This window comes from Eretmochelys imbricata, chromosome 25, assembly GCF_965152235.1.
Source record: "Eretmochelys imbricata isolate rEreImb1 chromosome 25, rEreImb1.hap1, whole genome shotgun sequence".
Classification (NCBI taxonomy): domain Eukaryota; kingdom Metazoa; phylum Chordata; order Testudines; family Cheloniidae; genus Eretmochelys; species Eretmochelys imbricata.
In genome coordinates this window covers 17,198,172-17,220,697 of record NC_135596.1, presented here as the reverse complement: position 1 = coordinate 17,220,697, position 22,526 = coordinate 17,198,172, and the positions used below count along the sequence as shown (strand labels likewise).

Below are 22,526 nucleotides of genomic sequence, written 5' to 3'. Positions count from 1 at the left end.
GGGGGGGGGTCTGTGCCCGGGGCGGGAGGCGCTGGCCGGGGGGGGGGTCTGTGCCCGGGGCGGGAGGCGCTGGCCGGGGGGGAGATCTGTGCCCAGGTCTGTGCCCGGGGCGGGAGGCGCTGGCCGGGGGGGGGTCTGTGCCCGGGGCGGGAGGCGCTGGCCGGGGGGGAGATCTGTGCCCAGGTCTGTGCCCGAGGGCGGGAGGCACTGGCCGGGGGGGTCTGTGCCCAGGTCTGTGCCCGGGGGCGGGAGGCGCTGGCCGGGGGGGGGTCTGTGCCTGGGGCGGGAGGCGCTGGCCGGGGGGGGGGTCTGTGCCCGGGGCGGGAGGCGCTGGCCGGGGGGGGGGGGTCCTGTGCCCGGGGCGGGAGGCGCTGGCCGGGGGGGGGTCTGTGCCCGGGGCGGGAGGCGCTGGCCGGGGGGGAGATCTGTGCCCAGGTCTGTGCCCGGGGCGGGAGGCGCTGGCCGGGGGGGGTCTGTGCCCAGGTCTGTGCCCGGGGGCGGGAGGCGCTGGCCGGGGGGGGGTCTGTGCCCGGGGCGGGAGGCGCTGGCCGGGGGGGGTCTGTGCCCGGGGCGGGAGGCGCTGGCCGGGGGGGGGGGGTCTGTGCCCGGGGCGGGAGGCGCTGGCCGGGGGGGTCTGTGCCCAGGTCTGTGCCCGGGGGCGGGAGGCGCTGGCCGGGGGGGGGGTCTGTGCCCGGGGCGGGAGGCGCTGGCCGGGGGGGTCTGTGCCCAGGTCTGTGCCCGGGGGTGGGAGGCGCTGGCCGGGGGGGGGTCTGTGCCCGGGGCGGGAGGCGCTGGCCGGGGGGGGGTCTGTGCCCGGGGCGGGAGGCGCTGGCCGGGGGGGAGATCTGTGCCCAGGTCTGTGCCCGAGGGCAGGAGGCGCTGGCCGGGGGGGTCTGTGCCCAGGTCTGTGCCCGGGGGCGGGAGGCGCTGGCCGGGGGGGGGGTCTGTGCCTGGGGCGGGAGGCGCTGGCCAGGGGGGGGTCTGTGCCCGGGGCGGGAGGCGCTGGCCGGGGGGGGGGGTCTGTGCCCGGGGCGGGAGGCGCTGGCCGGGGGGGGGGTCTGTGCCCGGGGCGGGAGGCGCTGGCCGGGGGGGGGGGGTCTGTGCCCGGGGCGGGAGGCGCTGGCCGGGGGGGAGATCTGTGCCCAGGTCTGTGCCCGGGGCGGGAGGCGCTGGCCGGGGGGGTCTGTGCCCAGGTCTGTGCCCGGGGGCGGGAGGCGCTGGCCGGGGGGGGGTCTGTGCCCGGGGCGGGAGGCGCTGGCCGGGGGGGGGTCTGTGCCCGGGGCGGGAGGCGCTGGCCAGGGGGGGGGGGTCTGTGCCCGGGGCGGGAGGCGCTGGCCGGGGGGGAGATCTGTGCCCAGGTCTGTGCCTGGGGCGGGAGGCGCTGGCCGGGGGGGGGGGTCTGTGCCCGGGGCGGGAGGCGCTGGCCGGGGGGGGGGGGGGGTCTGTGCCCGGGGCGGGAGGCGCTGGCCGGGGGGGGGTCTGTGCCCGGGGCGGGAGGCGCTGGCCGGGGGGGAGATCTGTGCCCGGGGCGGGAGGCGCTGGCCGGGGGGGAGATCTGTGCCCAGGTCTGTGCCCGAGGGCGGGAGGCGCTGGCCGGGGGGGTCTGTGCCCAGGTCTGTGCCCGGGGGCGGGAGGCGCTGGCCGGGGGGGGGGGTCTGTGCCTGGGGCGGGAGGCGCTGGCCAGGGGGGGGTCTGTGCCCGGGGCGGGAGGCGCTGGCCGGGGGGGGGGGGTCTGTGCCCGGGGCGGGAGGCGCTGGCCGGGGGGGGGTCTGTGCCCGGGGCGGGAGGCGCTGGCCGGGGGGGGGGTCTGTGCCCGGGGCGGGAGGCGCTGGCCGGGGGGGAGGTCTGTGCCCAGGTCTGTGCCCGGGGCGGGAGGCGCTGGCCCTGCAGCCGAGAGCGCGGCGGCTGGACAGGGCAGCGGAGGAGGCGGGCCCGGGGGCGGCCCGACTGGGGTGGGCGGCTCCGAGCCGAGGCAGAGCCCGGCGGTGGGTCGGCGCTCCAGGGCCCTGGGCTCCGGGCGCTGCCCGGCTCCGCAGCCGCGCTCTGTGCCCCGGTGGGCGGAGGCTGCGGCCATGGAGCTCGCGGGGGCCCTGCAGCTCGGGGAGCTGGCGGCCGCCTTCGCCCGGGTGCCGGTCTTCCCCCTCTTCGAGCTGGGCTACTTCATCGTCTCCATCCTCTGCCTAGCGTACGAGCCAGGTGAGTGCGGGGACGGGGTCTCGGGGGGCACGGGCTGCCTGCGCCCCTGCGCCTGACACCCCGCCCTCGCCAGGGGCCCCGCCGGGGCTGGGCGGCTGCTTGGGGCCCGCTTTCCAGGGAGCGCAGAAAGGGGGGTTCCTCTCCCTCTGGCTGCCTCGGGGCTTATGGGGGTCACCCATCCCCAGATCCCCCTCAGGCTGCCCCAGACCCTCCAGCTGGCCCGGGGGGTCCCCTGTTCCCCTCCATCAGCCCTGCCACAGCCTTCTACCCACGACTGCCCCATCGTCTCTTCCTCCCCTCCCCGTGCCCCTTGGGATCCCCTCCCCCGGGGGTGCAGCACAGGCCGTGTCTATGTCTATGTACGGTCGGGGACAAGCAGGTCGGGTAAGCGATCGCCGACTTCAGAAAATAGCCCCTGCCACGCAGCGGGCCGGGGGAGGGGTGGCGAGGGACACCACACTGCCCTCGGGCCGGGAGAGAGATCGGAAATCGCAAGCGGAGGAACTGCTCTGTAGAGCCCTGCACAGAAGCGTCTCCCTTGCGCATACCTCGCTCCCCGTGAAATACACAAACTAGGCAGATGCCCACTAAGCTTAGAAACAACAAACTCGAATATAGAGTTAACAGCACTGGGAGAAAGGAAAGAGACGGCCTCATACTATGTAGTATCCCATCCCTGAAGCAGGTCTGGACAACAATGCCAGATAGGGCTAAAGGACTGTGAATCTCTGTCCTAGAGCGATACGGGTTAGACTCCGATGAGTGGGACACTCAGGGTTCCTATGGTTTAACTTGGGCAAGACCTGTGTAACTTGGCATGCTAAGAAAGATCTTGAACACAGGAGTTGAGGGGCTCCAGCCTGTGGGATGGGTAAGGGTCATAGATGGCAAATGTGCCTGGCCAAAGGAAAGAAATGACAGCCTGTATTCTGCTCTGTCGTAATCTGTCACTTAGTCAGACGCAGTCAATATGAACCAAACATAGATTCAGCTACATAACCCTATGCCGAGTAGGCAATCAATGCACTGCAAGAGACCCTGGGCATTACCCTACTCTAACCTATGGCAATGACTGCATAGTTCCTCACACCAATTATGATTTTTTGAATTGCACTGAATTGGCTGGGATATAGAGAGGGAAAAAAAGGTGTGCACGTGAAAACACAAGGAAATAACACTGAGCACTTGGCAGTGCTTTATGGTTCAAAGCACTGTACAGACATTGAGAGGAAACATTTAATTCGAGTACAGAGGCTGCCAAATAATACCTGCCTGGGTTGTCTCTATTAGCTGTTGGTATAAGACCTTATTGCACAGAAATTTTAGATAGAAATGAAACGGTCTCAAGTGTCCCTGGCTTCCTGTCACATAGGACTCCATCTTGGTTTATTTGCTGTATTTGAGTCTTTCCCTTGTCTTCCATTTCCAGTTACTTTGCCTACTTCTCCATGCCTAATTCCTTTCTGAAATTAGAATCAGAAGGATGGCAGCTTCTGAGTGGAAAGTATCTATAAGGGAACACGTTCTCCTTACAGACCATTTTGCATATAAGTTTTTGATTAGGGCTGTCAAGAGATTAAAAATATTAACCATGATTAAGCATACTGTTAAACAATAATAAAATACCATTTATATAATTTTTGGGGATATTTTCCACATTTTCAAATATATTTGATTTCAATTACAACACAGACTATAAAGTGAGCACTGTTCACTTTAATATTTATTTTTATTACAAATATTTGCACTGTAAAAATAGTATTTTTCAGTTCACCTCATACAAGTACTGTAGTGCAATCTCTTTATCATGAAAGTTGAACTTACAAATATAGAATTATGTACAAAAAATAACTGCATTCAAAAATAAAACAAAGTAAAACTTTAGAGCCTACAAGTCCACTCAGTCCTACTTCTTGTTCAGCCAATCGCTAAGACAAACAAGTTTGTTTACATTTATGGGAGATATTGTAAATAAAAAGTGGGCAGCATTGTCACCAGAAAGTGAGAACAGGCACTCCCATAGGACTTTTGTAGCCAGCCTTGCCATGCCAGATATGCTAAACGTTCGTATGTCCCTTCATGCTTCGGCCACCATTCCAGAGGACATGCTTCCGTGCTGATGATGCTTGTTAAAAAAAAATAATGATTTAATTAAATTTATGACTGAACTCCTTGAGGGAGAATTCAAAAATAAAACAAAGTCCACTCAGTGCTACTGCTTCTTCAGCCAATCGTGCAAACAAACAAGTTTGTTTACATTAATGGGAGATAATGCTGCCAGCTTCTTGTTAACAATGTCACCTGAAAGTGAGAACAGTCATTCTCATGGCACTTTTGCAGCTGGCATTGCAAGGTATTTACGTGCCAGATGTGCTAAAAGATTCATATATCCCTTCGTGCTTCAACCACCATTCCAGAGAACATGGGTCCATGCTGATGATGGATTCTGCCCGATAATAATCCAAAGCAGTGCAGACTGATGCATGTTCATTTTCATCATCTGAGTCAGATGTCACCAGCAGAAGGTTGATTTTCTTTTTTGGGTGGTTCGGGTTCTGTAGTTTCCGCATCAGGGTGTTGCTCTTTTAAGACTTCTGAAAGCATGCTCCACACCCCATCCCTATCAGATTTTGGAAGGCATTTCAGATTCGTAAATCTTGGGTCAAGGGCTGTAACTATCTTTAGAAATCTCACATTGGTACCTTCTTTGCGTTTTGTCAAATCTGTAGTGAAAGCATTTTTTAAAAACGAACATGCTAGGTCATCACCCGAGACTGCTATAAAATTAAATATATGGCAGAATGCAGGTAAAACAGAGCAGGAGTCATACAGATCTCCCCCAAGGAGTTCAGTCACAAATTTAATTAACACATTTTCTTTTTTAAAACGAGCATCAGCAGCATGGAAGCATGTTCTCTGGAATGGTGGACCAAGCCTGAAGGGGCATACGAATGTTTAGCATATCTGGCACGTAAATACCTCGCAATGCCAGCTACAGAAGTGCCATGTGAATGTCTGTTTTCACTTTCAGGTGACATAGTAAATAGGAAGCGGGTAACATTATCTCCCATAAATGTAAACAAACTTGTTCAGCCAACTGATAAGACAAATAAGAAGTAGGACTGAGTGGATTTGTAGGCTCTAAAGTTTTTCATTGTTTTGTTTGAGTGTAGTTATGTAACCAAAAAAAAAAAAAATCTACATTTGTAAGTTGCGCTTTCACAATAAAGAGATTGCACTACAGTACTTGTATGGGGTGAATTGAAAAAAAAATATTATTTTTACAGTGCAAATATTTGTAATAAAAATATAAAGTGAGCACTGTACACTTTGTATTCTGTGTTGTAACTGAAATCAATATATTTGAAAATGTAGAAAAACATCCAAAATATTTCATAAATGTCAATTGTTTAACAGTGTGATTAATCAACAGCCCTATTTTTGAGTAAAAGTAAATCTGAATGAAAAGTTTCATAAAAATTGTACAAACAGAGCCAGAAGGTACCTCAGTAAGTCATCAAGTGCAGCCCTCATTCTGACTCAGAACTTAGACCATCCCTATTGAGAGCAGCAGTTTTTCCAAACAGATGCAGGTATCCTCTGCTGAGCTACTTGATGGATTCCATGTACGTATTGGTCCTGCTTTGAGCAGGGGGTTGGACTAGATGACCTCCTGAGGTCTCTTCCAACCCTGATCTTTTATGAACACTGCAGCGGTTGCCACTGTGCCTCTCCTCACATCTCATCTGCCAATTTTTTTTTCCTTTGACCTACTTTACTGTGGTGGTGAGCCTGAAACAGATACTTTTTTGGGTGCAGCCTCAGCCTTGCCAGCGTGACACTGACTGTTCTCCAAAAAATAAATCAATCAATCACACTTTGTGCAACAGGTAGTTTTTAAGGACTTAATAAAAATCTCTCTAAAACCCTTAACAGAAGAAGAGTCTGTTAAGTACTAGGTCTTTGGGGAAGCTCAAGGATTGCTTATTAAAGTGGTTGATGCAAGGAAGATTCCCATTAATAGCATCATTTTTCTCCATCAGCTCATTAAAAAAAATGGTTCCTGATTTGACTGGTTTTGAGCTCAGCATGACAACTAGCAGGGACATCTGCTCTTGGAAACGAATTTTTGCTGGTTATAAAACGATAAAAACAGGAATTCTCAGTCACTTCCTGGTAAGATGAGTCTAATCAGAAGGAAGAGTACATGAATCCTTTGAACCACTTAGCAGCAGGTCTACTTAACTGGACTGGGCTAGTGCTGAGAGGAGGGGAGGAGATGGGAGGGGAGTGAATTAGTATGCTTTCCTTTTACTATAAGAGACCTGGGTTCATACTGCAGCTGAAGCCGCATCCTGATGTCCACCAGTGCTGCCACAAAATTTTGCAGCTTCTGCTCAGTAAGAGACCAGAACTGGGATGGCAGATCAGGAATGAGATGGATTAGCAGAGATGTTGAGGTTTACACTAGGATTGGAGATCAGAATTAATGTGCAGTGGCAGATCTGTGTGTGCGCAGCTCTCATGGCCCCTGCCTGCATTATGCCTGCATGGACTAGCCATGGCTGACATCATTGCTCAAAGAAACCATAAATGAGAGGTCTGTCTCTGCCAGTTGACTATGCCCATCTAAAGGCATTTTGATATTTGTCAGTGTGAAAATCTTCACACTGCAGCCACCTAGCAAGTCATTCCTCTAACAAGCATTTAGACCACCACCAACAAAAAAAAGCATTGAAATTAAATCTGTCATTTTTAGACTTCATGTTCTGAATTCTGCTGTTGCTTACCCCTGTGCTACTCACTGAAGTCATGGGAGTACCAAGCTGATGTAGTAGAACGCAGCCCTTCTGGTTTTTACAGGCATTCCATGTACATGCCTTGTCACCATCCTTATTTGTGCCAAAGAGAGAGGTCAGAGTGCCTGTAAATGGATTGGAATTAAATTAGCTTGTACAGGAATTCCACCACCAAAGGTTTGATTGTAAATTACTTCTGTTATTAGAGCATGCTTTTCAGATAAGAGAGATCTGTATCATCTTTAATGTAATTTGGTTAGTATCCAGTTCTAGAGGGCAGCAAACCTGGGCAGTATGACTTGGAAATTTACCAGAACCAAGAAGGTCCACAGAACACCCTAAAAATCCTATACTGAAGGGAGATGTAAACTTCATAAATTTTCTTAAAGTTCTCCATGGAGTGCCTTTGAGGCAGCATACTGGGGGTCAGGAATTGTTCAGTTTGAATGGATATTTCATCCCCATCCAGAATCAGTCAGCTTTTAGTCTCTGTAAATAGAGCTTTGTGGTTTTCCTTGTTTGATCACTTACAGGCCACTCCCAACAGGAAGCCCGAAGACGAATACTTAAGACGTGACTAAAAAAAGTTAAAAAATAATATAAGTATGCAAGCCAGGTAAAAACCTGCTTGGGTTGCAGAGCAGCGTGTGTAGCCTCTTGCTATGTTCCTAGTATCATTCAGTCCACAACTTCTACAGTTGAGATCAGGGCGTGGATAGTAATATACTATTTGATTTTTGGGTGAGATTACATGGTGTTACATGGCAGATGAGATCAGCGATGCTGTATGTAAACTTCAAGGTTCACATTAACTCATAAAGAAACTGCCTAAAAAGCTACCATAGTTATTTTATTTTCACTGATTTTTCAGCTGTCTCAAACATATTTGAGAGAGAGTTCTCTTTATAGCTGAGTAGTGTGGGCTAGGCATAATTTGACTAAGGCAGGCTCCAGTCATTATTATTGAAGTGGGGCTTTGTTGGTAATGGTGCATTATATTAACTTAGCAGAACAGAATTTTCCCATCCTTTCATTCTATGGCCTGCCAGTGGACTTACTGAACTCAGTTCTGTCCCCTGCAGACAGGGGCCCCGTTGGGTAATTATTTGCCAGATGTAATAACTGCTTTCACCTCAAAGGATCCCAACTTGGACAGAGCAGGGAGGGGGCAGCTTTGATGAAGGATGTGTTCTGACAGAATATTTTAAAATAATTTCTCATTGCATTCAAAATCTTTACTACCCAGAATTTTTTTTCCCGCCTTTTGGCATGCATTTGTGCCTATCGTTTTTGAGGCTCAGCAAAACGTAAAATAAATCATCCAAAACCTGTTTTTTTAAGCAAAGAACGTTAATTGTAGTTAGGCCCTGACAATCTGCTTCTTACTGAGTACTTGGCAATTTGTAGTTGACAACTAGTAAATACTAGTTGAAACACCATACACAGGATGCTGGTATGAGTTCAAGGTGATACAGCATCTTGCAGGATTTGTTTTTAAAAGGTTTCCCTGCAGAAACAGGTCTGTGAGGGTAGACTTTGGGGGAAGAGGGAAGTTTTCTGATACACAAGCAGCAGCAGATTGTTCTTAGGAGTAAGGAATTGATTAGCAGCAAAATCGCAGCTATGCTTAATAGACTGGCCCCATTTTCCACTCTATAGGGCAGTTGAAAGCTAGCACAGGAGAAGCAAAGAATCATATAGCCCCTTTCTCTTATCTTAAAGCTTCAGGGTCGCTGTGTGTTAATTGGTTATTTTGGGATGAATGAGCCGAACAGGTGGTGCAGGGGTTCTAGCAGGCCCCTAGGTTGAGGCCAATGCATATTTTTAGACAGTGGCAGAGCTATCAGTTTCAGAAACAAAATATCAGACCATCATTCCCTTCTGGTGTCTACAGAGAGTAACAGCTGCACCAGGGGTTAACTCTTGGCCAGTTCATAGACTTCAATTAAAATAGATCAGGTCAATGTCTGCTGAGGCCCACAAGTTGTGATCATATTTATAGTCATTTCATGCAATTGGTAGAGTTTCAATTAAATCAGTGACAAAGAGAATTGAAGGGATTGAAATAGAAAAAAAAGCTTAGCTATGCCCTTTGGTTCCCTCTCTTTTTGTAATTTACCTTAAGAGACTACCCATACCATGAAGGAAAAATCCAATCTTTGCATCTACATGGGGCACCGTGCAACACATTAAGATGATTACAACATCGTTTTACTAATTCTCTTCTCACACAACTATGGGATAATCCCTGCCTCAGGATCAAGTCCAGTTCCACATGTAAGAAAATTTGCATAGAAAAAGGATAAACAAAAATTAAATATATAATTCAGGATGATACACAAGTAATTGAAGGAGGCCAGTGTAACAAATAACTACTGCTGTCTCACAGTTGCTTCTTTCAGCAGCTATGCTCAAGGATTCATGCAAGGATAGGGGACAATTGGTCTGTTTCATCTCTCTCATCTCTAGAAGAGCATGTTAATATGGAAACAAAAGTCACTTTGTAGGAATTACTTATAGGTGGCTTAATGCTTTGCATTACCCTTTCAATTTCAAAGAATACTGGAGGTAGGGGGTGGTAAGGAGGGGGAAAAAAACCCAAACACCAATTTAGCCTTACTCTCACAACAGAAACCTGGGAGAATATCCTGGCTTAATGTGAAAGATATTTTGAATTCTTTATCCTTGAGATTCTTCCAGAACAAGATATTAAGCAGGTACTACTGGCCTCCAGAACATTTGTTTAAGGTTAGATTGTTGCAATCAACTGTTGTCAAGAAGATGCAAACAGCTATAAACCACCTTTTACACATCTCTATACCTGTTAAAAAATGCACATGTTCTGGAACACCACATTGAGTGCTCTCTCAAAAACCAAGTGTTGCTATCTTTCCTTCTCCAAGCTTGTGTATTTTAGGAGTGCTAGATGAGTTGGTATAACCAGTTATCATTAAGAAATGGACTATTTTAGTAGCCAAAAGAATTATTTGGAGGAAATAGAAATCTGCAATTCTGCCCTCAGACACAGACTGGCTTAGTGAGCTTTCTACTTCTTCATTAAATTGGGTGGAGGGTGGAAGAGGAAGGAGAGAGAGAGAGACTGTCTTATAGAAATGCTTAGAAAAAAATACAAGGATGTCTGGTTACACATGAAAAGTATCCCCTTATACTTTTGCAGTTTAATATATGTTTGTCCCCAATACTCATAGGTTATTGATCTATTTAGTCACTTCAGTAATTGATGCGCTGCATAAACTCTGCAGGTTCAGGGTTTATTTGTAAGATGTGGACAAAAAACCAATGAATATTGAATTGTTATTAAGGCTGTTGATTAATTGCAGTTAACTCATACGATTAACTCAAAATTAATCGCAATTAATCGCAGTTTAAATTGCACTATTAAACAGAACAATTGAAATTTATTAATTATTTTTGGTGTCTTTCTACATTTTCAAATATATTGATATAAATTACAATACAAAGCGTACAGTGCTCCCTTTATATCTTTATTCAAAATATTTGCACTGTAAAAATGATAAAGTGTGTTTTTCAATTCACCTCATACAAGTACCATAATGCAATCGCTTTACTGTGAAAGTGCAACTTACAAATGTAGATTTTTTCCCCTTACATAACTGCACTCAAAAACAAAACAATGTAAAACTTTAGAGCCTATAAGTCCACTCAGTCCTATTTCTTATTCAGCCAATTACTAAGACAAACAATTACATTTACTGGAGATAATGCTGCTAGCTTCTTATTTACGTCACCTGAAAGTGAGAACAGGCATTCACATGGCACTTTTGTAGTCGGCATTGCAAGGTCTTTACATGCCAGGTATGCTAAACATTCGTATGCCCCTTCATGCTTTGGCTACCATTCCAGAGGACATGCTTTCACACTGATGAAGCTCATTAAATAATAATGCATTAATTACATTTTGACTGAACTCCTTGGGGGACAATAGTATGTCTCCTGCTCTGTTTTACCCTCATTCTGCCATGTATTTCATATTATAGCAGTCTTGGATGATGACCCAGCACATGTGGTTCATTTTAAGAACATTCTCTCTGCAGATTTGACAAAATGCAAAGAAGGTACAAATGTGAGATTTCTAAAGATAGCTACAGCACTCAACTCAAGGTTTAAGAATCCGAAGTGCCCTCCAAAATCTGAGGGACAAGGTGTGGAGCATGTTTTCAGAAGTCTTAAAAGAGCAACACTCTGATGCGAAACTACAGAAGCTGAACCATCAAAAAAGAAAATCAACCATCTGCTCGTGGCATCTGACTCAGATGATGAAAGTGCACGTGCATCAGTTTACACTGATTTGGATCATAATTGAGCAGAACCTGTCATCAGTATGGACGCATGTCCTCTGGAATGGTGGTTGAAGATGAAGGGACATATGAATCTTTAGCGAATCTGGCATGTAAATATCTTGCAATGCCAGCTACAACAGTGCCATGAGAACGCTGGTTCTCACTTTCAGGTGACATTGTAAACAAGAAGCGGGCAGCATTATCTCCTGCAAATGTAAACAGACTTGTTTGTCTGAGTGACTGGATGAACAGGTAGTAGGACTGAGTGGACTTGTAGGCTCTAAGGCTTTACATTGTTTTATTTTTGAGAGCAGTTATTTTTTGTACATAATTCTACATATGTAAGTTCAACTTTCATGATAAAGAGATTGCATTACAGTACTTGTATGAGGTAAATTGAAAAAACTTGTTCTTTTGCTTTTTACAGCACAAATATTTGTAATCAAAAATATAAAGTGAGCACTGTACACTTTGTATTCGGAGTTGTAACGGAAATCCGTATATTTGAAAATGTACAAAACATCAAAACAATTTAAATAAATGGTATTCTGTTATTGTTTAACAGTGCGATTAATCACACTATTACTTTTTAATCACTTGACAGCCCTAATTGTTATTTATATGGTATTTCCATCTTGTGCATATATTTATAGAGCTTTGTTTTTATATATTCACATAGTGAAACAAAAAAGTTTAAAAAAATTGAAGGGAATTCCACTGTCCCTATCACATTGAAAATGTTACAAAGTTTCAAGATATATAGGGTAGAACTATCAAAACAGAACCAACTTCTGGCCCTACATGGCTGTATAATTATGAAATAAATATGGGCAAAGAAGAAATGGGACATTTCCCTTATTGAGAGTTTAGTGTTAGTGTCCTGAGTAATAGGACATTGATTAATTCAGGGAGAACAAGAGCTCTCTGTGGGCTCATCTACACAATCCTGACCCCTCAGATCTCACACAGGTTGCAGAAACCCATAGACTTGTTTGCGTTTCTTATTCCAGTCCCTTCACTTTCACAGGAATTTTGTCTAGTTGAATTGTAACACCTTGTGAAAGGGACCTGCAAATCAAAGTCTCGAAAGCACAGAGAGCACATTAATAAATATAGGTTTCAGAGTAACAGCTGTGTTAGTCTGTATTCGCAAAAAGAAAAGGAGTACTTGTGGCACCTTAGAGACTAACCAATTTATTTGAGCATAAGCTTTTGTGAGCTAGCTGTAGCTCACGAAAGCTTATGCTCAAATAAATTGGTTAGTCTCTAAGGTGCCACAAGTACTCCTTTTCTTTTTATTAATAAATATGCTTCTCTGTAATTAATACCTACAACACATCTAGAAGAAAATTTTATAATAAATATAAATCTTAACAAGGCTGCTATCTCTTCTCCTAACCTGGAGCAAGGAAAATAGATACCAGAGGTCTTGTCCTGCTTAAAATCAGGTCTGTCCAAATTTAAGACCACCTCCTTGAAAATCATGTGTTGTGTCTCATTGTCATGGCCAAGGGCTAGCAAGTGATTGGACTTTTGCAGTGTTGAGTCCTAGGACATGAACGTTACTATTCCTTGCAATCCCCTAAGAAACACCTTCATCATTTTTATTTTAATAGATGATTTAATCTGAGCTTGTTGACCCTGCGTCCCCCCCTTTTCCTGAACTAGATGGCCTCTCTTGTTTTGTCCTGTATAAATTCTCAGAGAGCTCTTTGATCAGAATGTTTTTAGTGTGTGTTGTTGCCCAGCAACCCAACCACCTTAGCTGGAGGCTGCTTTAGAAATAAGCTAATAAAGTTCTAGATGGGTTTTTGTTAGTATCCTTGATACTTATACTTAGTACTTAAGTATTAACACTAAATAGACTACAGATAGAACAGGTAGGGCAGAATGGTTCAGTGGGGGAATCTGTAGCAGGACACAGAGCTCTTCACCTGTTTGTTTTCAGTTCATCACACCCTAGAGTGGACTGGAAGTGGGAATTTTCTATATTTTTTTATGAATCCTAGGCATGCCTCAGTTTCCCCTGTATGTTGCACTGCTGGAGTTAACGTGTCTCCTGCACTGTTCCAGGAGCAAGGAGGTGTGTGTGTCACCTCCCTGTCTGGGTGGAATAAATGGAATCATTGAAGAACTGGTTTAACCTCACTCAAATCAACAGAGGGTCCAGCAAGACAAAAAGATGCCCCAGTGAAACAGCAGGAAACCCCAGAAGCTGGAGGTGGGACTTGTGAACTGAGCTGGAGAACAAGGCGTCAGAAGACTGGAAGAAGGGCTGCTTTTTGGATGGCCTGAGGAGTCCAGACCTGGGGAGAGCCAAAGCTGGAATCCATTAGAGCTTAGCTGGCTCATCATGGCACTGGTTTGGCCAGGATGGACTACAGTGTAACTTCTGCGTCTCTGTACTAACATAAGCACCATAAGATTGTGTAGCCAGGTGATTAATAAATGGTTGCCTTGTTTTTTAAAGGCTGCCTGTGTTGCTGTAAATACTCCCTGAGATAAATGCACCCTGAAGGGGCACAGTATAAGCCTCTCACAGGACTCTAGCTTGGCTGAATTTACTGCAGGGAGTCATGGAGAAAGACAGCAATTGCTGATGCTGAAGGCCCAGTCTTGGAGGCCCTGGGCCTGCCCCTGTGGAATTACAGGGGCCTGGGACACTAAAGGGTCACTCCCAGGAGACTGGTTACCAACTGGGGCCTAGAGCAGACCCTGTGAGTCCATCAGAGTTGGTTGTGAGCAAAAATGGTTTACTGTCTCTTGGCTGTTCAGTGGTCCCTGAATTAAATGAGTTGGTGGGTCAGGTGTCCAAAGTATAGAAACCATGTTCATAACAGGCACCTTTTTTCCAAAGTCTACTGGGCAATGCTCAACATTCATAGAGGCTGAACTATTCCCCTTTTTGGCAGTCTCAGAGGGGCTCTGGTTTGCGGGGGCTCTGGGGTGGGGACAGGGATGAGAGGTTTGGGGTGCAGGAGGGGGCCTCAGGACTGGGGCATGGGCTTACCTCTGGCGGCTCCCAGTCAGTGGTGCAGCAGGGGGCGCTTAGGCAGGCTTCCTGCCTTTTCTGGCACCACAGACCGCACTCTACCCCAGAAGTGGCCAGCAGCAGGTCCAGCTCCTAGGCGGAGGCATGGCAGCTCTGCACGTTGCTCTTGCCCTCAGGCACCAGCCCCGCAGCTCCCATTGGTTGCGTTTCCTGGCCAATGGGAGTGTGGAGCTGTGCTCGGGGCAGGGGCAACACGCAGAGCCCCCTGGCCTCCCCCTCCTATGAGCCAGACCTGTTGTCTGCTTCCAGGGTGCAGTGTGGAGCCAGGACAGATAGAGACTAGCTTGCCTTAGCTCTGCAGCACCACCAACTGGACTTTTAACGGCCCAGTCAGCAATACTGACTGGAACAACCACGGTTCCTTTTCAAGCAGGTGTTCCAGGCGAAAACTGAATACCTGGTCACCCTAGTCTCATGTCAAACTACAAACAAGGTTTTTCTTCTATTAGCTAGATAAAGTGAATCTCTAAGTAGGCCTCAGAACCAAGTTAGTGACTTATCTTTCAGGGTAAACCAAGCCTCTGGTTCCATGGTGATGGCAAATATGGGGGCAAAAGACATCCAAGCAGGCTGGCTTGGGAGCTTGCACTGCACCCTCCACACTCTACTTGCAGCATCTTAAACAGGACACAATTCTGTAAAATTCCATAGAATCCTAGAGGAAGCCCCTCTGCAGTTGGATTTAGTGTGAAAGGATGACTGCTTGTAGCAGGAAAGTCCAGTGACAACAACTAGCTTAATGATCAGGTTCATAGACTTATGGTTTCTGCCATCCCAGCTGCAGCCTCAATCATGCCTACATGATCCAATTGCTCCCCCAGAGGTTCTGGCACCATAGGGGAGCAAGGGGATGGAAAAGGTAGAGACTCAAGCCCATCCATTCCACCAGGTCCCAACCCAGGACCCTACGGGTTTATCAAAGCATCCAGCCCAGTTATTGAGCTAACCCCAAATTGTTTTCCTCCAGTTACTGCCTACCAGTCTGGAACTGCTTCAGTCTGGGGCATGATCATTGGTTTAGCAGACTCTCCTCGGTGTTTTAGTGGCCTGTTCAATCAATCTGATTTAGAGTCTTCCACTCCCACAGGGGAGTGGAGGGCAGCAGCAAGAATTCAAGCCCCTGCTGGTAGGGCAGCCTTCACAAAAGTTGTTGCTACTCCTGACATAACAACATCAGCCTTGTGTCCTCATGCAACTCCTTCCCCGCACCTTTTTCCTGAGGGACCAGTGGCCTTTTAAATTGTTCCTCCATTGGGAACATGGTCTTCCTCTTGAGAGGGAGGGATTCCCTAGCCCACTACTGCTCTACTCCCAGCCATGGTTCTGCATGGAGCCTATAGGCCTCATCATACTGCTCAGAATAGTTTCCATCCTCCATAAATTGTAAATAAAACTTGGCTCACTTCCTGTGGAACATGCTTATATCACAGCCTGTTGTGTGGTGATTTACTTTTATTGTCAATGGAACACTAGCATTTTTGTGCAAACCAAATTCTTAGAAAACTACCTAGATCTATGCACTGAAATGTGTTGCGTTACAACTGGAGTCTCAGCTGCTGCTATTGAGGATTATCAGAAGTTAGAGGGAAGAGCAGTTAGCCCTTCCACTTTGTAATTTTATTTCACATACACTTGTTTAGTTATTCTCTGCCTAGCTGATCAGTTATGTTTGGGGATAGTCCAATTGCTTCATGATTGTATGCCTAATGGGGGAATCTGTCAATAAAATTAGTTTTTCTTTCCATGAATACTGTTCTCTGCCCTTTTTCTGAAGGAGAGCATGCAGGTCAAGTCTCCCGGCAAAACAAAGCCTTGGGGTTGTGATGTGTGTGTAGATTATATTTTCCTCGATTTCAATCTGTTTCACAGGAGCCATTGAGATGTCCCATCGGAGCCCTGTTGCCTCATGGCTTTGTGCTATGCTTCATTGCTTTGGAAGTTATATTCTTGCTGATCTATTACTTGGGGAAGCTCCTATTGATTATTTCAGCAATAACTCTAGTGTGCTCCTGGCCACGGCAGTATGGTGAGTCTTTCACACTTTGTACAGCCCTAGGAGGGGTACTCACATTGTCCAATTTGCGTGAATTAGGAAAAGGAGGGGATTAGGTAGGGAGAAGTATGGAATAGTCTTTTGAATTTCTGGACTAAGTTTCCAATTAATCTGATGACCTAACATTTTGACGAGATGAGCTAAAGTTAACAGAAATAACCCAAATGTAGGTTCACAGATGCCTCAGTTAAACTGTAGCACAGCCTACAAAACCAGCACACACTGCACTGGCCCTGAAAAGACACGGTGTTTGGGGTGACCGCAAGCACTTCAGTGGAATTGTGTACCCTTTTTTGTCAATCATGATGGTAAAGTGTCTGCAGAATTCAACAGACACTAAAAAGTTGAGTTTCCTAATACCAAAGGAGATTTTGTACTCTGTGCAGGCTGCACCCAGCACTGCCTTCTCCTTGACTCAGTAACTCAGAATGACAGCAGAGACACTATTCTCTCTCCATCTCCTACACAGTCCAATCGGGGCAGATGGGTCATTGCTTGAACTCTTTGTGGTTTTGTTCCAGGTATTTGATTTTCTTCTGCCCCATGAACCTCTTCTACAAGTGTGTCAGCTTCCTGCCTGTGAAGCTCATCTTTGTGGCAATGAAGGAGGTGGTTAGAGTTCGTAAAATTGCTGTTGGGGTCCACCATGCACACCACCATTACCACCACGGGTGGTTCATTATGGTGGTTATTGGATGGGTCAAAGGTAAATCCTGAGCTACCGTAACTCATGAGTGGTACATTCAGCCCCTGAAGAGAGGGAGAGGAAAGTCTTGAAATGCAGCGGAGGCACTTGCATCAGGTCTCTCAATAGTGACCTGGTTAGCTAGGGTTGAAACTAATGGGTTCTTAATAATGATGCTTAGCACAAAGATTCTTTAATCCTTGTAGCAGAGTTATAAATTGGGTCATCATTCCCATTTTATTGATGGGGAAACTGAGACACAGAGAGTTGCCTGAGGCCACACTGGGAGTCAGTAGCAGATCTGGAGATAAGATTCAAGATCTCTTAGTTCCCTGTCCCATGCATGTAACCACTAGATATGGCTCTCACCTATATATTTTTCAGGGAGTTTCTGTCTATGCCAAAAGGTTTAAATCCTTTTTCCTTAGCGTTTTTGCTAACAGAGGGTGTGTAGTCTGTTTCAGCCCTACTGATTGAGATGGGGACCAGATACCCTTCCCCTACATGACAACACTTTACAGAGCTGTACAGAAGAGTTTAGCTTTGGCTCCAGGGTTGGTTCTAGAATTTTATTTTAATCAGGAATGGGTCTTATGACCCTTTTATTCCTCTTAGGACTAGCCTAGTTCCCATCTGGTTGGGAAAAGTTGTGCTTTTGCAGGGCTCTTCTTGTTTGGTGATTTCACCACTTCAACTGTTTCCCAGGTTCTGGCATTGCCTTGGTGTCTAATTTTGAGCAGCTGCTGCGCGGAGTCTGGAAGCCAGAAACAAATGAAATTCTTCATATGACCTTGTAAGTATCTAGACTAAATTCTCTCAGACCAAGAACATATCCAAGAACAGTGCCTCCTACTCTGTCCAATTCTACTTGACGTGCTGTATGAAATGAGACCTCATTTCTTTCCTAGCCCAACAAAAGCCAGTCTGTATGGAGCAATCCTCTTCACCCTGCAGCAGTCTCACTGGGTCCCCATCTCTAAAGCCAACCTCATTTTCTTCTTCACCATGTTTATGATGGTTTGCAAGGTGAGTTTACAACAGGTTTGCTGCTAAAGAGTCTACACAACCAAAGGAAAGAAGCAGTGTGTATTGCCTCAGGAGTACATAACTAAGTTGGGGGGTCCATATCACCACTGGAGTATAGAGTCAGGCTGGGGGAGGCGTATCAGCGCAGGAGTACAAAGACAGGTTGGGGGTGGAGGTATCACCGTAGGGGTATGGAGTCAGGTTGGCAGGGGCAGGATTGCTACAGAATTATGGAGACAGCAGCTTGGGGGAGGAGTACCCCACGCTGGTGTGGAGCTGGGGTGTGTGTGTGCGTGCATATTGCCACAGGGTAAAGAGTCAGATGGGAGGAGTTAATCAGTTTAATGTAAAACCCTCCCTTCTGGGATGCTGCTTTACGTTTTTGTTTAGTTCAGTCAGATTCTATCCAATGTCCCCTCACCTAACACACAAATATTTCCATGTAGGGTGCTGCAGTTCTACCCAGTGGGTGTTGGCAGTAAGAGTTTCTCTTCTATTAAGTTTAAAAAGGAGTTGAAAATACCATTTTCAGCAAGGACAATTAGCAATGAGTAAGGCAGAGGATAGCCTATGGACTCCATTGACTTGTGTTCAAGAGAAGCCCTAGGACAAGCTCTTGCCCAAGCTCTGCATCACCCTCCTAGGATAGGCTGTTATTGATATCTTCTGGAAGAATTCAACCCCCAGTTTATTCACAGGCTATGGGAGATTAGGGTTCCAGCACTGAAGACCCAAATCACTTAGCTATATTCACTCTCTCTACAAAGGTTCAGGGAGCTGGGGGCAGGAATATTCCTTGCCAGTTAGTATTTAACAGGTGAGGTATGTGATCTGTAACTGCCCATCTCTGATGTTGCATGACAGGTGTTTATGACTGCAACTCACTCACATACCTCGCCGTTTGCTCCAATAGAAGGCTTCATCTGCCCAGTACTCTTTGGCTCTGTTTCTAATGGGTACAACAATCACCATGACCACCATGAGGATTCCCATGATACTTCCCCTCCTGCGAAATCTAAGGAGGAGCTGAACGAAGGCACACGGAAACGGAAAGCAAAAAAGGCTGAATAAGCAAGATCAGATACATATGGTGAACAAGCCAAAGAAGAATCCCTCAGAGCTGCATCAAAATCATCTTCAAGCCACCTGTGACCTCACATACCCTCCAATCCTTCTCCCTGAGACCTCAAAAGAGAGATGGAAACCAGGACACTGTCAGATGGATCCATGAATTTCATCCATGTGCTTCGCCCTGCTGTTAGCTTCATGATCTGTGGGTCTACATTTAATCCCCTATTTTCAGGGGGGTTTTAAATTTGTGCCAGGCTGAGGTTTGGGTACAAGTTCCCAGCCCACCAGCAATCATGACAGCATTTTGTTACTATACAATTCCTACCGCCCTCCTGTCCCCGCCTGCCCCCCTCCCCCAACACATCATTGAAGGGGCTGTTTTGTGTTCCTACAACTCAAATTCCTTTTGATACCCTTGAAAGGAAAAATGAAATACTTAGAAACAACTGAATATGGAAATTGGATTTTTCAGCACAAGAGTAAATTATCTCCTGTGAAGCTGGGCTAATGCATTTCAGTTCCCATACTTGCAAAGTACCCCATGATATAGGGCTTCAAATTATCATGGAATATTTTTTTGCCTGATGGGCCTGGCCAATTACATTTTTCTCATCTAAATTCCCCCTGCAATTCTTAATTGATACAACTTCTTCACTTCCTTAACTTAATGTTTACACATGCTTTGACGATGTAAAGTGCTATAAGTATTCTATATTCATACAGTTACAATCTTACACTGTTGGGTAGTGTTGTTTGCTGTTTACTCTAACTGCCAACAACTCTCTGCCCCACCCCAGAGCTGACTGCATTTCACTAGGGAGGTGAAATGATCCCTAGAGTTTGGATACTGGTTTGTCCGTAAACTACTTTGTAATCCTGATGGATACAGGCACAATCTAAATGATTATTTACTGCTATTTATTATTGCTAAGGCATCAAATTATTGGGCCCGAAATTGGCTTTTAAAAGAACTTGGAATCTGTATTTACACAGTAGGGCACATTTGAGAAAGGTCTTAGGCCCACAAGTACATTTTAGCCCATAGTGGTTCCAGAGCAGGGGGGGGGGCTTGATTTTCCTCACAGATGGGAGGGGCATTTCCTTAAATTAAAGATTTTATAAACCCAGGAAATGGTTTTCAGATAAATCTGATTAAAACACCACTAAACATCTGACTGGAGCGCATCTGCAGAGGAAATATGAACCTCTTTTGTACAGCCCCATTGAGCCAAACTCTTATTAGCTACAGCTGTAGAGCAGTCTCTTTCTCTCAAATGGGACAGAACACCACACCCAGGAGGCGTGTGGGTTACCATAGCACAAGTGTGGGCTTGAGAGAAGGGCCTTTGCTAGAGGGTGAAGAAGGAAATGGTCAGTCTCCTGAATGTGGAAAGCCATGGCTTATGGAGAATTCAGCCAATTCTTTCACATCCCGCTCTGTGAATATTTGGGGATAAACTTTAGATAGGAAGGGTTTGAAATCTAGGCACTGAATGTGTTTTTAAAAGTGTGACCTTGAATGTTGTTGCCACATGAAGTGTGTTTGGGTTCTGAATTTCATGTGTCAGCAGGAGCTGGGAATGCTGCTGCAGCAGCAGCCCAACTGGTGCTTGGAGCATATGGGTGAGCTTTCAGTGGCACTTCATCCTGCCATCCTCAGCTGATGAATAGTTGCTCTGACTCAGCCTGGATGGGTTAGTGTGTTTGGAGGTGGGGGAATAAGTGAAAAGAATTCAGAGAATCTCTCCCCATCCCTACTCCAAAAACTTTAATTTTTAAAAATTGAAATAAGTTGCCTAGTGGGGCTGGTGCATATAACCCTAAACCAAATCCTACGTACAACAGGACTAAAGCCAGCACCGGAGGTCAAATTAACTGTGGTTCTTAGTTTTGAAAGTGCCTTATCCTTGTGACCTTCCCTCACTCTCATTATAAAATAAAATAAACCGCTATCAGGCCTATTCTTGTAATAGATTTTGTTTTATTGACGCCTGATGTTACTCTGATGTGTGCCAGAATGTATTTAATGTTCAGTGAGATGCTTGATTCAAGGGGAATTATTGTTTTATAAACAGCTATCAACACCATAAAGAGATTGTGAAGTGACTCGGTGTCCAGTGGTGCTCAGAAGGGACATGTATTTTCCTCTGATTTGCTTCAGCCCCAGAAACACTCCAGTTACAATAGATTCCTGGGATGTGGTTACCACCTGCTTGGCCCCCAACCCAGTTATGACAAGGTTCTAAGGTGTAGTGTAGATAAGACATCACTGTGTTCTGTAACCAGACTAAAGCCTTGAACATGACCAAAGGCATACTTACGATTTGGTCCATGCTCTAAATGAAATGTGCGTACCTACTGCCATTGTTGTTCATAGTTCAGGCTGATCATATGGGCTCAGGAAAGGAGGGTGGGGGGACTTTTTGAAAACTGGTTAGTTTCCCTGGTAGAGTTAGTGGAAACTTACTCTCTTCATAGAGGCAGGGAGATGGAAATGGGGACAAACGTGCATGCACATACACATCTCTGTGTAATCTGTTTGGATTGATTGAGTCGTTGCATTTAAAGCTGATAAATCCATATGACTCTTACAAGAAGAAGAGTCCTGCATGTTTGCTCTACACGAGCCCTTTTGCTGTTATCTAGGGCTGAGTGCCAAGACTCTTTCCAAGGTGGACAGTTGAGTCAGGCTGATGCTCTTTGATAAGACCTACACTACATGTTCCGTACTCTATAAGAAAGTAGAGTCTTCAGGCCTTCAAAGGACCCTTCTCAGGCCCTGACCAGGATGGCGAACGCAGCTGCCAGAAGGCGGCGGCTCAATTTCATTTAGTCAGGCCTTTCATGGTGAGAGCCATATGGGCCTTTATTGAATGAGCAGGTTTCAGCTCTGGCAGCCTCTGGTATAATTCCAGCACTGGCCTCCCTGACCCCAGATGGTAGATATGGTTCTACAGAAGGCAGTACACCTAGACCCTACCACAAAGGAACAAGTGGCCCTTCAGGGTTGCCCCCACCTTTTGGTAGCCCACTGGGGCATCCTGTATAAACCATGGCTACTTTAGGACTATAAGAGGAGACGTGTCTGGTTTTGACTCTTGTAACAGTAACAGCCATGAAGTCCTACGGAGAGATTGTTTGATTTACTCACAGTCATGGCACAAGAATGTGAGTGATGAGAACAACTCAGTACAATCCAACTGCCTGCAATGCTTTTAAACAAATGAAGACCTGCATAGGGCCAATCACTTCCAGCCTTGTGAATCCATCTCTCTCTTCCTAAGAGAAGTCCTTAAAAGATTTAATATTTTTGACCTCTGGG

The 22,526-nt window shown here is 46.6% G+C and overlaps 1 protein-coding gene across 2 annotated transcripts; it reads left to right on the top strand.

Annotated features, from left to right (window-relative positions):
• Positions 1-1,994: 1,994 nt before the first annotated feature.
• Positions 1,995-21,254, top strand: TMEM38A (transmembrane protein 38A). 2 transcript variants are annotated; one of them, XM_077805379.1, is made up of 6 exons: positions 1,995-2,196; positions 16,239-16,395; positions 16,944-17,128; positions 17,813-17,900; positions 18,016-18,133; positions 18,998-21,254. In XM_077805379.1, exons 1-6 carry the CDS (start codon positions 2,073-2,075, stop codon positions 19,202-19,204), a joined length of 879 nt encoding a protein of 292 aa, XP_077661505.1. In that variant the 5' UTR covers positions 1,995-2,072; the 3' UTR covers positions 19,205-21,254. The 2 variants fall into 2 exon arrangements, with proteins under 2 accessions (XP_077661505.1, XP_077661506.1); XM_077805380.1 differs by lacking the exon at positions 1,995-2,196 and adding an exon at positions 6,322-6,372.
• Positions 21,255-22,526: the final 1,272 nt, after the last annotated feature.

Excerpts from the sequence above, each read along its gene's own strand:
- TMEM38A (XM_077805379.1), top strand. The coding sequence starts at position 2,073 with ATGGAGCTCGCGGGGGCCCTGCAGCTCGGGGAGCTGGCGGCCGCCTTC. Across the intron at positions 17,901-18,015 it reads GAAATTCTTCATATGACCTT|CCCAACAAAAGCCAGTCTGT; the intron begins GTAAGTATCTAG and ends TTTCTTTCCTAG. Across the intron at positions 18,134-18,997 it reads TGTTTATGATGGTTTGCAAG|GTGTTTATGACTGCAACTCA; the intron begins GTGAGTTTACAA and ends GTTGCATGACAG.